This window comes from Salmo trutta, chromosome 32, assembly GCF_901001165.1.
Source record: "Salmo trutta chromosome 32, fSalTru1.1, whole genome shotgun sequence".
In the NCBI taxonomy this organism is placed as follows: domain Eukaryota; kingdom Metazoa; phylum Chordata; class Actinopteri; order Salmoniformes; family Salmonidae; genus Salmo; species Salmo trutta.
Window position 1 is genome coordinate 16,568,140 of NC_042988.1, and position 15,956 is coordinate 16,584,095.

The 15,956-nt window shown below is 43.0% G+C and overlaps 1 protein-coding gene across 2 annotated transcripts in view; it reads right to left on the bottom strand.

The window, feature by feature from the left end:
• LOC115171249 (collagen alpha-1(XI) chain) overlaps positions 1-8,001 on the bottom strand; it is a gene marked incomplete at its 3' end in the record, with an annotated part of 73,532 nt that extends 65,531 nt beyond the window's left edge. For both annotated transcript variants that reach the window (XM_029727879.1, XM_029727878.1), the window contains 1 exon segment: positions 7,721-8,001. In XM_029727879.1, the coding sequence (XP_029583739.1) occupies positions 7,721-7,805 (85 nt within the window).
• Between the last annotated feature and the right edge of the window lie 7,955 nt (positions 8,002-15,956).

Here is a 15,956-nt window from a genome sequence, read left to right on the forward strand (position 1 = left end):
TGGCACCATCATAGGATGCCACCTTTCCAACAAGTCAGTTCATAAAATTTCTGCCCTGCTAGAGCTGCCCCGGTCAACTGTAAGTGCTGTTATTGTGAAGTGGAAACGTCTAGGAGCAACAACGGCTCAGCCACGAAGTGGTAGGCCACACAAGCTCACAGAACGGGACAGACGAGAGCTGAAGCGTGTAGTGTGTAAAAATAATTTGTCCTCCCTTGCAACACTCACTACCTCTGAAAGCAACATCAGCACAAAAACTGTTCATCGGGAGATTTATGAAATGTGTTTCCATGGCCGAGCAGCCGCACACAAGCCTAAGATCACCATGCACAATGCCAAGCGTCGGCTGGCGTGGTTTAAAGCTCGCCGCCATTGGACTGTGGAGCAGTGGAAAAGCATTCTCTTGAGTGATGATTCACGCTTCACCATCTGGCAGTCCGAAGGACAAATCTGGGTTTGGCGGATGCCAGGAGAACGCTACCTGCCCCAATGCATAATGCCAATTGATAAGTTTGGTGGAGAAGGATTTTAATTTTAAAAATAACATATTCACTTAGACACTTGGTGAAGGCTACAGGACTGAAAGCTATTGAATACAACAACCATGTCTCGGTCGCTAACAAATACAGTCATTGGTGGTAATTACAATTCACTGAAAGGTAAGGCACACTGGAAAATATGCAAATAAGGTAGAATAAATTCTCAAGTTGAATTGTATGTTCACTTAAAGTAACGTAAAATTAGAAGTTGTGTGAACCTACAATTCAACTTGAGAATTTATGTTGGTTCAGCTCATGTTGAGCAAACTCACAATCCTGTTGCAGCTGGTTGCCATACAATTGTATGTTGAATCAACTTCAAATGCTATTGTGTTGAGCAAACTTAACATCTTTTTTTTTACAGTGCAGAAACAAACTTGGCTGAGAATATTTCCCAGAGCATCACACCCTGCGCTGAGGAAACCATTCCAGTTGCATTGGGTGTAATGTGGGATCGTTTGGGATATTCATTAGAGTTTGTTTGTTTTCTTTCAACTACTTTGAGAGTTTGATTGTGCCTGCCTGGAGTGCCAGACGGACAGGCCAGGATCTATCCAACTGATTCAATTGCACCAACAATTTGACAGAAAACACATTTGAATCCAGATTTGATTTGGTGTTCTGTATGATGTTATGAGATATGCAGATCGCTCTGCCTTTATCTGCATATTACGCAGATGTTACCGGACCTTTAAAGATCGGCAATATGAAAGTCAAGCCTTTGTATATGGACACAGACCTTCATAATCCTATAGAATCCTACTCACACAAATAGGCCTACTTACACTCATAGGCTTATAGCCGAACACACACACCCAGTCAAACGAATAAACAACCAAAGAGAACACATACACACACAGTACACACAAAAACACACTTTGTAACAATACAAAAACATAATAGCACACAACCCATGCTATAAAATCAGGTCAATAAATATTGTGGTTTGTTTTCTGCCTCTCAGTCTGTCGACTACTCAATCTGCTGCTCCGTCCTTGTCTGTCCGTTTGTCTGTCTATCATCGGCCTGTCTGTCCATTTGTCTGTCTATCATCGGCCTGTCTGTCCATTTGTCTGTCTATCATCGGCCTGTCTGTCCGTTTGTCTGTCTATCATCGGCCTGTCTGTCCGTTTGTCTGTCTATCATCGGCCTGTCTGTCCGTTTGTCTGTCTATCATCGGCCTGTCTGTCCGTTTGTCTGTCTATCATCGGCCTGTCTGTCCGTTTGTCTGTCTATCATCGGCCTGTCTGTCCGTTTGTCTGTCTATCATCGGCTTGTCTGTGAAACCCACTCTTTACTCACTTTCAAACAGAGGAGGAGAGATAGGCTATAGGAATGGAGAATCAGATATGTCCACTATCAAGCGGATGGGGCTTGTTAAAAGGTTTACATAGAGAGACAGAAGAATGTGTTGTGTTGGAAGAATCCTTCATGTTGATTGGGCTGTGGGACAGGGGCTAGCACTGGGTCTGCTTTGAGTTATCACTGGGGAGCTTGGGAGCCATTCAAACCGTTGGTTGTGTGGGAGACCGACGTGGAATCCTCTGCCTGCTGCTGCTATGATGCTGCTATGCTGCTGAACCCTAGCTCTCCTCTCTCCTACATGCTCCAACACACACACACAATACACACACACACACACTCCTCCACGCTCCAACAGCTCAGGAACACGGACAGAACATGTGTGAGCCTGACGGATCTGAGCATGTGGGTTCTTTCACTGATATGCTATCAGTCCATACTGTTCTGTACAGTACAAGCTCACTCATAATAACAGGTCGGTTTTGTCTCTACATTGCCACCTCTTCGCATATTTGTAACAGTGATTACTCTGTGAGTAGTGAATGTGGATCAGTAGCTAATCTCAGTGGCAAGGCTGATGGTCAGTATGTGTGTGGAGGAGTGTGTGAGTGGAGAGTGTGTTGTCTGGACAGATTTGAGTTTGGTTCCACATCTCCCTTCCTCGCACGTCACCCTGACATTCTTCCAGCTCCACAGTTTGTTCTGCTGATGTTTACTCACTGCATGAGATGAGGGCCAGACTGGCCTACTGCTGCTGGCCCCATAGAGGAAACACCTGCCCCGGGGCTAGCACTCTCTCTCTGTCCACTATATACACACACCACACACACACAGAGACACACACAAATACACACCACACACACACACGCGCACACAGAGACACTTGCACGCACACACACACCACACACACACACACACACAAAAACAACAAATTCCAGTCAATTCTTACAATCAATCACTCTCTCCAATATCTTAACATTGAGTTAACATGGTGTGCAATACCAGAGCTCCGGCAACCAAAACATGCCACTCCCTCCCTTCACAAACATACTACATGCATTGCACATGTGTACTTGTACAGCACAGGAGGTTGGTGGCAACTTAATTGGGGAGGATTGGCTCGTGGTAATGGCTGGAGGGGAGTAGGTGGAATAGTATTAAGTACATCAAATGCATGGTTTCCACATGTTTGATGCCATTCCTTTTACCCCATTCCAACCTTTATTATGAGCCGTTCTCCAATCAGCAGCCTCCACTGTTGTACAGGCAGATTCTCTTTGTTCACTCCACTCAGTTGTTGATGATAACTTGATGCATTTCTTGCTATTGTAAAGCTGATTACCTGTGGTTCACGTTGCAATATGCCCTGTTAAAGTTTACTACCTGGTGTCAGTGCTTACTGTAATGGACACTGACTGGTCCGTATGCAGAGGACGTTGTATCAAAGTAAAAACAGCCAGGCCATCAGTATAATTTGACTTGTATATTGTTAAGATAAGACTGCAGATGGTTTTGGTCAGATAGCTAACTAACTGTCAAGATTCCCTAGGGGGTTAAGATATGATGTATGGCTCTGATAAGGCTTAACCTGGAATAAAGGCCTGTATAAAAGGCTGGGGGACACCACAGAGAGAGGACTTTTTCATTTGGGTCTCTTTGTGCAGAGAGGGCCTCAATCACCATTCTTCTAAGAGAGGCATGAGCCGTCTAAAGCTCTGAAACATAGAGACCCGTAGCTGGACTGGGGGAGGAGTGCTTCTTCTTGTTCTGTTTCTGGAAGCCAGATGTTAATTGCTTAGTATAGATTTGTGACAGAGATGTTTGATATTATTTACACATATTGGATGACAGGGGATTCCTATTCCTAACAGTTTTGTAGAAAAAGGCAAAATGCCAGCCAAGATCCACACCAACAGACCAGGGGACACATGTCTGTTTCAGGTGGAGATAATAACAAGCACTTCAGCATCGTTTCATTTTTCAATTCTTTCCGTTAGGAACATGATTCCTGTGACAGCGGATGCTGATAGCACTAACAGGCATCAAACTTTCCTCTCCTCTTGTTAGTTTCTTTCTAAAATGGTCCTCTTTTTTCATTGGTTTCTATTTTCCCAGGCTCATTTGTAGCGTGATCAAAGAGGAACATGACTTGTCCTCTCCTCTGGGAGTCTGGTGCAGGATCAGCAAGGCGGCAGGATCAAATGGGATTCAGAGAGGGGACTGCACGTGTGAATTCCCCTCTGTCATACTGCCAGGACGGGGAAGGTGGGGGGAGGCAGGGGGGGACACAGGAAGGGAGGAGAATGTAGATGAGGAGGAGATGCAGCATAAGAAATCGAAACAAACCCCCTCTTTCCTGTGTCTTTTAACAGCAAAAGAAAAAGAAGAGAAAAGAAAAGAGAGATAGAAAAAACGTGAAGGGGCCGAGGAACAGAGGAGTCACCAACTGTGGACGTGTGCAAGAATGTCTCTCTTCCTGTCGTCAAACATGACTACAAAGCACAGTCTTGATGCTCTCTCAGGCACATGTGAAAACATGTCTCCCACTCATACTGGCCCAGTCCACACATTATCAAACACCATCACTTATCCTGTACTGTCATATCAGCACAGCAGAGCAACGCCATACAATTCCCCACAGCTCCAACACGTTCAAGCCATCATATTATTCTCTGACTCACAATATCACCCCTCATTACAGACAACCCAACCACAGCAACACGAACAACAGGGTCTCAAATAAGTAAGCATTTGGTGGTAAAGTCTAGCCTCTGTAATGGAGCACCTGCAAGGACACAGTCAAATGCTGCGGATCTAAGACACTCAAAACACTACCAGAGGGCATAGCTTTATTGCTGCTCATAGCAGGCCTAATAGCCCACGTGTGGCAGACGTCGAGTTGAGTTCAGACTCACAGTTCAAACTGTCATCTGAAGTTTTATTAGGTAGTATTATACAGTGCCTTCGGAAAGTATTCAGACCCCTTGAATTTTTCCACATTTTGTTACGTTACAGCCTTATTCTAAAATGGATTAAATATTTTTTTCCCCTCATCAATCTACAAACAATACCTCATAATGACAAAGCAAAAACAGGTTTTTAGAAATGTTGGCAAATTTGTTAAAAATACAAATCTGAAATATTACATTTACACAAGTATTCAGACTCTTTACTCAGTACTTTGTTGAAGCACCTTTTGGCAGTGATTACAGCTTCGAGTCTTATTGGGTATAACGCTACAAGCTTAGCACACCTGTATTTGGGGAGTTTCTCCCATTCCTCTATGCAGATCCTCTCAAGCTGTGGAGCGTCGCTGCACAGCTATTTTCAGGTCTCTTCAGAGATGTTTGATCAGGTTTAAATCCGGGCTCTGGCTGGGCCACTCAAGGACATTCAGAGACTTGCCCTGAAGCCACTCCTGTGTTGTCTTGGCTGTGTGCTTAGGGTTGTTGTCCTGTTGGAAGCTGAACCTTCTCCCCATTCTGAGGTCCTGAGCGTTCTGGAGCAGGTTTTTATCAAGGATCTCTCTGTATTTTGCTCCGTTCATCTTTGCCTCGATCCTGACTAGTCTCCCAGTCCCAGCCGCTGAAAAACATGCTCACAGCATGATTCTGCCACCACCATATTTCCTCCAGATGTAATGCTTGGCATTCAGGCCAAAGATTTCAATCTTGGTTTCATCAGAGCAGAGAATCTTGTTTCTCATGGTCTGAGAGTCTTTCGGTAACTTTTGTTACTCCAAGTGGGCTGTCATGTGCCTTTTGCTGAGGAGTGGCTTCCACCTGGCCACTCTACCATAAAGCCCTGATTGGTAGAGTGCTGCAGAGATGGTTGTCCTTCTGGAATGTTCTCCCATCTCCACAGAGGAACTCTAGAGCTCTGTTAGAGTGACCATCGGGTTCTTGGTTACCTCTCTGACCAAGGCCCTTCTCCCCCGATTTCTCAGTTTGGCTGGGCGGCCAGCTCTAGGAAGATTCTTGGTGGTTCCAAACTTCTTCCATTTAAGAATGATGGAGGCCACTGTGTTCTTGGGGACCTTCAATGCTACAGAAATGTTTTGGTACCCTTCCCCAGATCTGTGCCTTGACACAATCCTGTCTCGGAGCTCTATGGACAATTCCTTTGACCTCATGGCTTGTTTTTTACTCTGACATGCACTGTCAACTGTGGGACCTTGTATACACAGGTGTGTGCCTTTTTAAATCATGTCCAATCAATTGAATTTACCACAGGTGGACTCCAATCAAGTTGTAGAAACATCTCAAGGATGATCAATGGAAACAGGATGCACCTGAGTTCAATTTCGAGTCTCATAGCAAAGGGTCTGAATACTTATTTAAATAAAGTATTTCTGTGTTTTATTTTTTATAAATTAGCAAACATTTCAAAAAACCTGTTTTCGGGTTTGTCATTATGGGGTCTTGTGTGTAGATTGTTGAGGATTTTCTTATTATTTTTTATCCAATTTAGAATAACAAAATGTAGAAAAAGTCTAGGTGTCTGAATGTATAATGGCTTCATACCTGCAGTGGCAGCTGAGCATGCCCATAAGCCTGTGATCAGGCCACAAACATAGACAGGCCTCACCATATCTTTGTTTATGTAGGTAGAACATGGAGGCATGTTGTCATGGCTCCAGAACTAAAAGCAACAGAAAGCAGCTCCTTCCAATCAGGGTGTACATACACCAATTTTGCAGCTGGTCAAAACTCATAACACAAATTCTCGATAATACCTTATTTCCTCCATAGTATCTAATCCTATTAAAATCTGTTATATTAATGAGCTGGATCTAGAATATCAAAGGAATCAAGTTAGACATAAAGGTTAGCAGGGAAACTGAAATGCTCCATCTCCATCTTACCATACCAATTACACAAGAACAACACTGTGACAAAGAAAACAAAATGTGTTATGAATTAATACATGTTTAGCAAATGGCTCTAAGACAGTTTTTTATGATGAATAGTCATACTAAGCTCCTTTTCGCGAAGCCCATGTGAGCACCTTTTAAACAGCTCCATGACAAGAATTGTAATCTACTCAGGTCGGTCAGTGTTCTGCCATTCACCTCCTTCTAAAACCAACATTAAACCGTTTCACAGTAAACCGACACTGGTCACGAGCAAACGCAAACATGACATCAGTGTTCCAGGGGTAATCGTTTCCCCCCTCACTCAGAGAAAACTGAGCCCAACATCCAAATAGATGAAGCATACAAGAATGGACATGGGTTAGAGGACACATTAATATGCAAAAACAAAACGATGCTAAATTATTATGATTAACTTGCAATGAGAGAAATTTGACAAACTGACGTAACCATCCATCACACACACCGCCATTGCGGTGACGCACAGAATAGGTTATAAATTATGAATAATTCTAGATTTATAAAACTTAGACATCTTGATTTATAAATTTTTTGATTTACATTAAAAAAATACTTTAAAATGCCAAGATAAAGTGAGGGGAAGAGTTACAATTTGTATTATTTTAAGGGGTTTAACAAAGCATTAAATACTGCTTTCGAAATGAATCCCGATCCGGAGCAACCCAGTGGACAAATTCAATCCAGTATCGCCATATATCCAATGAGATCAGACGGAGCCTTTTATAATTACATTATCATAAGGCTAACAAAATATTAACGAATGCGAAGTTGCGACCAAATTCACAACTTATCTACTTTTGTTTGGTTTCTGTTGAAGTGTCCAGAACTTTCTATAAGGAAATGGGGTAGCAAGATAACCGAACATGAACTTTTGTAGCCTATTATCAACAAAGAAAATGAATGAAAGGGTCCACTACCCTTGTCAATCCATACAATGAAATTATCACTTTATTTATTAGCAGGTGTATTCCAACATATACTTTACCAGCTTGTGCCGTAGTTGCGTGGAACATTATTATAAGAAATAGCGGTATTCTCCTGCACGCCGCCGTCCTCTTTAAACGGTCCATCTTTCAGAGCAGAGACCCCCTTGCCTCCGCCACAGAACTTTATGATACAAAACTAGATGAGAAAGGAGCTACGCGGCCATGCGTAGTGGAGAGAAAGAAACCAGTACAGCGCTCGAACAGCGCACATTCGCTCTGCAGTTTCGCTTGCTTAGTTTTTTTGGAGGATCCTCTCCCCTCTTCACTCTCTGTCTCTCATTCAATTTCTCCCTCTCATCCTCCCTCTTTCTCGCTCCCCTCCCTCCTCCTTCTTTCCCCCCTCCCTTCTCCTCCTTTACCCCCATAGGACGGTGTCTCGCGACTCTGACGGGAAAGGATGAAAAATGTTTACGAGGCTACTGCTGGTCATTTGCTATGTCGCTCCTGTCTTACTGATGATCAGTGATCCAGTCAGACTCAGCACTTCCTTTCACCACTACTGCTCTGTGTTACTTGTCATGCTGCAAGATGTTACAAACTTTCTGTCTGTTTCTGCAGGGTATTCAACGGTTCCGCAGAGTTACTGCAGGGTGTCCGCGGTAATATACAGTAGATATATTTTCTAAAAGTGGTAAAATAAACATTTATTTTATTTTTAAAAACCACCCGCAAGTACCAGTTGCTGCAAGTACCACTGGCTGCTGATAAACGTTCTTGACTTGGTCATTCATTTTTGCCAACACATAGCTAACCTTTGTTTAACCAGCTAAACAGCTGCTATCAAAAGTTGAAGTCGGATGTTTACATACACCTTAGCCAAATAAATTTAAACTCAGTTTTTCACAATTCCTGACATTTAATCCTAGTAAAAATCCCTGTCTTAGGTCAGTTAGGATCACCACTTTATTTTAAGAATGTGAAATGTCAGAATAATAGTAGAGAGAATTATTTATTTCAGTTTTTATTTTTTTCATCACATTCCCAGTGGGTCAGAAGTTTAAATACACTCAATTAGTATTTGATAGCATTGCCTTTAAATTGTTTAACTTGGGTCAAACGTTTCGGGTAGCCGTCCACAAGCTTCCCACAATAAGTTGGGTCAATTTTGGCCCATTCCTCCTGACAGCTGGTGAAAATGAAGTCAGGTTGTAGGCCTCCTTGCTCACACACACTTTTTCAGTTCTGCCCACAAATTTTCTATGGGATGAGGTCAGGGCTTTGTGATGGCCACTCCAATACCTTGACTCTGTTGTCCTTAAGGCATTTTGCCACAACTTTGGAAGTATGCTTGGGGTCATTGTCCATTTGGAAGACCCATTTGCGACCAAGCTTTATCTTCCTGACTAATGTCTTGAGATGATGCTTCAATATATCCACATAGTTTTCCTACCTCATGATGCCATCTATTTTGTGAAGTGCACCAGTCCCTCCTGCAGCAAAGCACCCCCACAACATGATGCTGCCACCCCCGTGCTTCACGGTTGGGATGGTGTTCTTCGGCTTGCAAGCCTTCCCCTTTTTCCTCCAAACATAACGATGGTCATTATGGCCAAACAGTTCTATTTTTGTTTCATCAGACCAGAGGACATTTCTCCAAAAAGTACGATATTTGTCCCCATGTGCAGTTGGAAATCGTAGTCTGGCTTTTTTATGACAGTTTTGGAGCAGTGGCTTCTTCCTTCCTGAGCGACCTTTCAGGTTATGTCGATATAGGACTTGTTTTACTGTGGATATAGATACTTTTGTACCTGTTTCCTCCAGCATCTTCACAAGGTCCTTTGTTGTTGTTCTGGGATTGATTTGCACTTTTCGCACCAAAGTACATTCATCTCTAGGAGACAGAACGCATCTCCTTCCTGAGCGGTACGACCGCTGCGTGGTCCCATGGTGTTTATACTTTCGTACTATTGTTTGTATTCTGCCCTTGAATTGCGTTCCCATGCAAAACTAGACAGATGGCTAACAACTAAGTCTTCAATAAAACTCCCAAGGCGTGACTTTTCTTGAATTAATATATTGAAAACGTTTATGCTGTGAAACTGCAAAATACAGAAAAAATATACTTTAGTATTCAATTCAAATCGACATACTGTAGCTGTACATTATACATTTCAAGTTGAAATTGCATGAAAATACAAAGCACGTGCCAAGGTACCATGCATCTGGCATGACGCCAAACCATGTAGCTAATTGTAAATTATATGGAAATTGACTAACTCCTTTCATTACTCTAATAATATACCACCATCTCTGTAGAATAACAAAGCATGTTACACTGGAAACAGTAACAAAACTACAGTATTGTATATTTTACAATTCGTTTGCATGACGCACGAGCAAAGTAATACAGCTGACGGCATACATGAAAGGCAAGGCAATTTGTGTGAGTAAATGCAACCAACCAACATTGATATGTAAGCAACTATCAATAACAAGATTATCATCACTAGCTAAATGCTTGAATCCAACTTACAAACAAATATTTTCCGAGGCTGAAGCGTAACAAGAAATAACTACACTGAAAGACTTGCACTGTAGCGTTGTTTTTAGCTGCTTCTATGTGTGCAGAACAAATTCTCTACTTCCTGTTTGCGTACAGTCTTTCTAAGTACCAGAAAGCTCCACTAGGGGGCGAATACCACCATGGAACACAATGAAAATCCATCTTAACCATTGTAATAAAATTATCTGTTACCTTCTAACAGGATGGCAGCACACTCCCGGCTGGTATAATGAAATTGTGCCACTATGAAATAAAACGTATTAAGAAACAAATAATGTCCTTTTTATTCTTATATTTTGTCTCTAGGATGCTTCAGAAAGAACAACAATCTCTGAGATTGGTCTCAGAAACACCTTAACCTGTCTGGGCTAGAGGGCAGTATTTTCACGGCCGGATGAAAAACGTACCCAATTTAAACAGGTTACTACTCTGGCCCAGGAACCAGAATATGCATATTATTAGTAGATTTGGATAGCAAACACTCTGAAGTTCCTAAAACTGTTTGAATGGTGTCTGTGAGTATAACAGAAATTCTATGGCAGGCAAAAACCTGAGAAAAATCCAAGCAGGAAGTGGAAAGTCTGAGAATTGTAGTTCTTTTGATTCTCTATCGAAGCTACAGTGTCTGTGGGGTGAAGTTGCACTTCCTAAGGCTTCCATTGGCTGTCTAATGCCTTCAGAAAGTGGTTTGAGCATTTTCCTGTCACTGGGCAGATAATACGAGCTCAGTTACTGAGTGGTCTGCCTGTCAACAAAGGGATTGGATATGCACAGTCACGTGAGCACGCCGTTCCTTCTTTTTCTTCTTGAATGAATATGCTATTGTCCGGTTGGAATATTATTGCAATTTTTCATTAAAAATACCATAAAGATTGATTTTAAACAGCGTTTGACATGCTTCTAAGTATGGTAATGGTACATTTTGACTTTTCGTCTCTCGTTCTGCGCTCGCACGTTATGCCTTTGGATAAGTGATCTGTACGCACGAACAAAACGGATGTATTTGTACATAAATATGGATTATTATGAACAAAAACAACATTTCTTGTGGAAGTAGCAGTCCTGGGAGTGCATTCTGACGAAGATCAGCAAAGGTAAGAGAATATTTCTAATACTAATTCTGAGTTTAGTTTGCCCCGAACTTGGCGGCTGTCTGAATAGCTCCAGGGGTAGTCTATCTATAATTCTTTAAATAGTTGTTGTATATTTTGTCAATGTTTATGATGAGTATTTTTGTAAATTGATGTGCACATTCACCGGACGTTTTGGTGGGAATACATTTTCTGAACATCACGCGCCAATGTAAAATGCTGTTTTTGGATATAAATATGAACTTTATCGAACAAAACATACATTGTGTAACAATGTCCTAGGAGTGTCATCTGATGAAGATCGTCAAAGGTTAGTGCTTCATTTAGCTGTGTTTTGGGTTTTATTGACACAAATGGCTGTGTGATTGGCTGTGTGATTATTTTTGTCTATGTACTCTCCTAACATAATCTAATGTTTTGCTTCCGCTGTAAAGCCTTTTTGAAATCGGACAATGTGGTTACATCAAGGAGAAGTGTATCTTTAAAATGGTGTAAAATAGTTGTATGTTTGAGAAAGTTGAATTATGACATTTTGTTGTTTTTGGATTTGCCGCCATGATATTTCACTGGCTGTGTCCCGCAGGCATCCCACGTAGCCCATAGAAGTTAACAGCTCCTTGCTTGACAATTTTTAGTTCTACTTTCCTAACCTTTTTGTCAGTACTGGTAAAGGTTTTGACCACAAGCCCGACATTTCTGTGCGCCTGACTGTCTTTCAATAAGACAACATCTCCTACTTTTACATTTGGCTTTTCTGCTGTCCATTTTCTGCGTGGACCTGAGAACCAACTGGTGTGCTTTAAGAGCTCAGCAAGTATGAACCTGGTTGCATGGTCTGCTGGATTGCTGTCAGTGTTTACATAACACCACTGATCTGGATGGGTAGACTTCCTGATGTGAGTTACCCTATTGGCAACATACACATAGAATCTTTTGGTGACATTGTGGATGTAACCGAGAACTATCTTACTGTCTGTGTAGAACTTGGCCGCATTTACATCAATGTCCATTACGTCTCTGATCAGTTCATACATCTCAACAGCTAGCACAGCCGCACACAGTTCTAGGCGTGGGAAAGTGTAGGCCGGACGAGGGACCAATTTTGATTTCCCCATGACAAATCCAACATGGCATTGACCTTCCGAGTCTAACTCTCAGGTAGGCTACCACTCCTATGGCTACTGTAGAGGCATCCGAGAAGATGTGTAGCTCTTTTCTTTGAGTGGTAGACAAAGAGACTGGGATGTAGGTCCGCTGAATATACACATGTTCCAACTCCATCAAAGATTCCTTCCACATTTTCCACTCCTTTTCTTCTTCTGTGGGAAGAGGGGCATCCCACTCACTCTGATCAGAAGAGAGTTTTCTGATTAAGGCTTTACCTTGCATTGCTATTGGAGCCACGAACCCAAGGGGGTCATAAAGACTATTCACTGTGGACAGGATGCCTCTCCACGTAAAAGGCTTCTCATTGTGGGACACCTGGAATGAGAAGCTGTCTGTTTCCAGGTTCCAGGAAAGTCCCAGACTCTGTTGAAAGGGGAGAGGATCCACTCCTAGGTCCAGATCTTTTAAGTCTTTTGCACGGTCCTCCATAGGGAAGGCTTCCATAACTGTTTTGCTATTGGATACAATCTTGTGTAGTTTCAGGTTGGACTCCGCTAACATTGCTTGTGTTTTTCTTAGAATGTTGATAGCTTCTTCTGTAGTAGCTACTGATGTCAGCCCATCATCAACGTAGAAGTTCCTCACAACATATTGCTTGGGTTCTGACCCGTGTTCCTTCTCACCCTGTAGAGCTGCTCGTCTCATGCAGTAGATGGCTACGCCATGCAAACACCATGCTGTGAGGGGCTGTTCCCAAATACATGGACTTTCATCCTGTACTCAGTTATGTTTCTATCTGGATTGTTGTCTTCATACCAGAGAAACCTTAAGTAATCTCTGTGATCCTCATGTACACCAAAACAGTAAAACATTTGTTGCACATCTGCTGTTAGTGCAATGCAATCCTTGCGGAAACTCATTAGGACACCCAAGAGTGTGTTGTTTAAGTCTGGACCACTGAGCAGAACATCGTTAAGTGACACGCCTTGACACTTAGCCCTGGAGTCAAATACTACTCTTATTTGTTCAGGCTTTTGTGGATGGTAAACACCAAATATGGGCAGATACCAGCGTTCTTTGTCTCCCTCTAGTGGCGGAGAAGGTTTGGCTTTGTCATTATCCAGCATCTTTTGCATGAAGTCAATAAAATGAAGCTTCGTGTCAGGCTTTTTGTCTAAAGTCTTGCGAAGTGATGTGAGACGGTTCATGGCCTGCTCCCTGTTATTAGGAAGGCAACGTCTAGTGGGGCGAAAGGGTATTGAAGCCACCCAGTTGTTTCCATCATCCTGGAAAACCTGTTTGTCCATAATGTCCAAGAAGGCTTTGTCCTCCACTGATGGTGCTGGTTTATCATCGTCTTGTGTTTTGTCGAACACGGAACATCCCAGGCTGTCTGTGTTCACAGTTGTGCTTGGATCTCTCGAGTGCACTGTAGAGGGAGAGATGTGTTTCTGAGCTACGCTGTTGAAGTTCGCTTTCACCTGGATGATGTCAGGGCAAGGGCTGAGATAGGATGTGCGACCATTTTGAAGTATGTTTGTCCTGAACACGTTAACATTGGCTGGTCGGTGAGCCGTTCCCAGACAGACCTCACCCACGATGACCCACCCGAGGTTGAGTCGCTGTGCATAAGGAGTGTCGTGGGACCCATTTATTTGCTCTCGTACCTTGTGTACCCTTAAGATGTCTCGTCCTAAGAGCAGGAGGATGGGAGCATCTAGGTCCACAGCTGGAATTTTGTCCACCACTGGTTGCAGATGGGGATGATGATACGCAATGTCGGGGGAGGGAATCTCCATCCTATCATCTGGCATCATGTCACACTCTATCAGAGTAGGGAGAGTGAGCTGTATGTGTCCATCTAAAGACTCCACCATGAAGTTGACGGCTCTCCTGCCTGAAGTCTCTGTTACCCCAGAACAGGTCTTCATGGTGTATGGAGCAGAGTTGTCATTGATGTTGAAGAGATTGAAAAACTCTGTCTTGGCCAGAGATGTGTTGCTCTGTTCATCAAGCACTACATACATTTGAACAGCTTTCTCTTTTCCCAGCTGCATAAGCTTTGACTAGGCATATTTTTGAACATGATCTTGGATTGACTGCCTCACCACAGATCTCCGTAAACTTTGAGGTGACAGATAGAAGAGCATTGTCACCTTGCTCCCCACCATGCTCTTTCTCTGCTGTAGCGGTGTCTGTATTTGAAGGGGCTGGGCCTGGATGCAGAGCAGCAAGATGTCTGTCGCTGTCACACTCAGAGCACTTGATTGACACCTTACAGTCTTTAGCTCTGTGCTGAGTTGACCCACAACATCGGAAACAAATGCCATTCTCTTTGAGATATGATTTGCGCTCATCTAGAGTTTTGTATCTAAACCCACAACACTTTTTAAGAGGGTGAGGCTTGTTATGTATTGGGCAGTGATGGTCAGGGCTTTCAACCTTTGTCTTACTGGGTTTGGTTTGGTGGTCTGAGGGCTCAGATGACACATCTGTTTTGTATACAGTCACAGGTGTCTTGCTGCTGTACCTGGCAGGTTTCTCACTTTTCATAGACACCTGGTTAGTTGAGGTGTAGAGGGTGAAACTGGGGTCGTTTCTAGTTTTCGCCTGGTTCCTGATGAATCTCGAGAAGAAGAACGAGAACAGTGGGAATGCTACCCGACAGTCCTCCTTGTATTTGGATCCCTGTGCTATCCATTTTTCTTGTAAACTGAATGGAAGTTTCTCTACTATAGGGTTTACCCCCCGAGATGTGTCCAGATAAGCGAGGTCTGGAAGGTACCCTTCTACTTTAGCACACTCCAGTTCAAGAAGAATGTCACCTAGTTCTCTTAGTTTGTGATTGTCTTTGTTAGCCAGTTTTGGAAAATCATCAATTTTCTTCAACAGTGCATTCTCGATCACTTCAGGTGTACCATAGCACTCTTCTAGTCGTTGCCAGACCATGTTAAGCCCTGCTGTTGCATTGAAAATATGGACAGATCTAATTCTCTTTGCTTGCTCAGACAACTCTGCCCCTAGCCACTTGGTAATTAGATCTAACTCTTCGCTGGCTGATAAATTCAAGTCTCTGGTCGCATTGAGAAAGGATGCTTTCCATGCCCAATAATTTTCAGGGCGATCATCAAACTTCAGGAGTCCGGAACTCACCATCTCAAAGCGTAGGAGGTACTTGATGAGGTCTGGTGTCACTTGTGACTCAGGGAAGCTTTATGTGTGTGACTGGAAGTGGGCTTGTTTTCCATTTCCAACATGCTGCTGTTCATTTCTTTTGAACGGAGAGTCTCTGCTCATGCTCTGTTGTTTGTTACTTTCTGGATTATGGCATGTAGCTGGGTCAACACTAAGCTCTTGTTTCTCTACTTCAAATGGGAGTTCAGCAAATTAGGGCCTAGCATGTTGTTTCACATACTCACAAGTACGTTGGACTGGACTTAAGGGCTGTGTCCCTGTGTCTAGTTCTTTGCGAAGCTCTCTGCGTTCTGATTCTACAGCTTCTTCAAGGGCTGCAGCTTCAGCCAATGCAGCCGC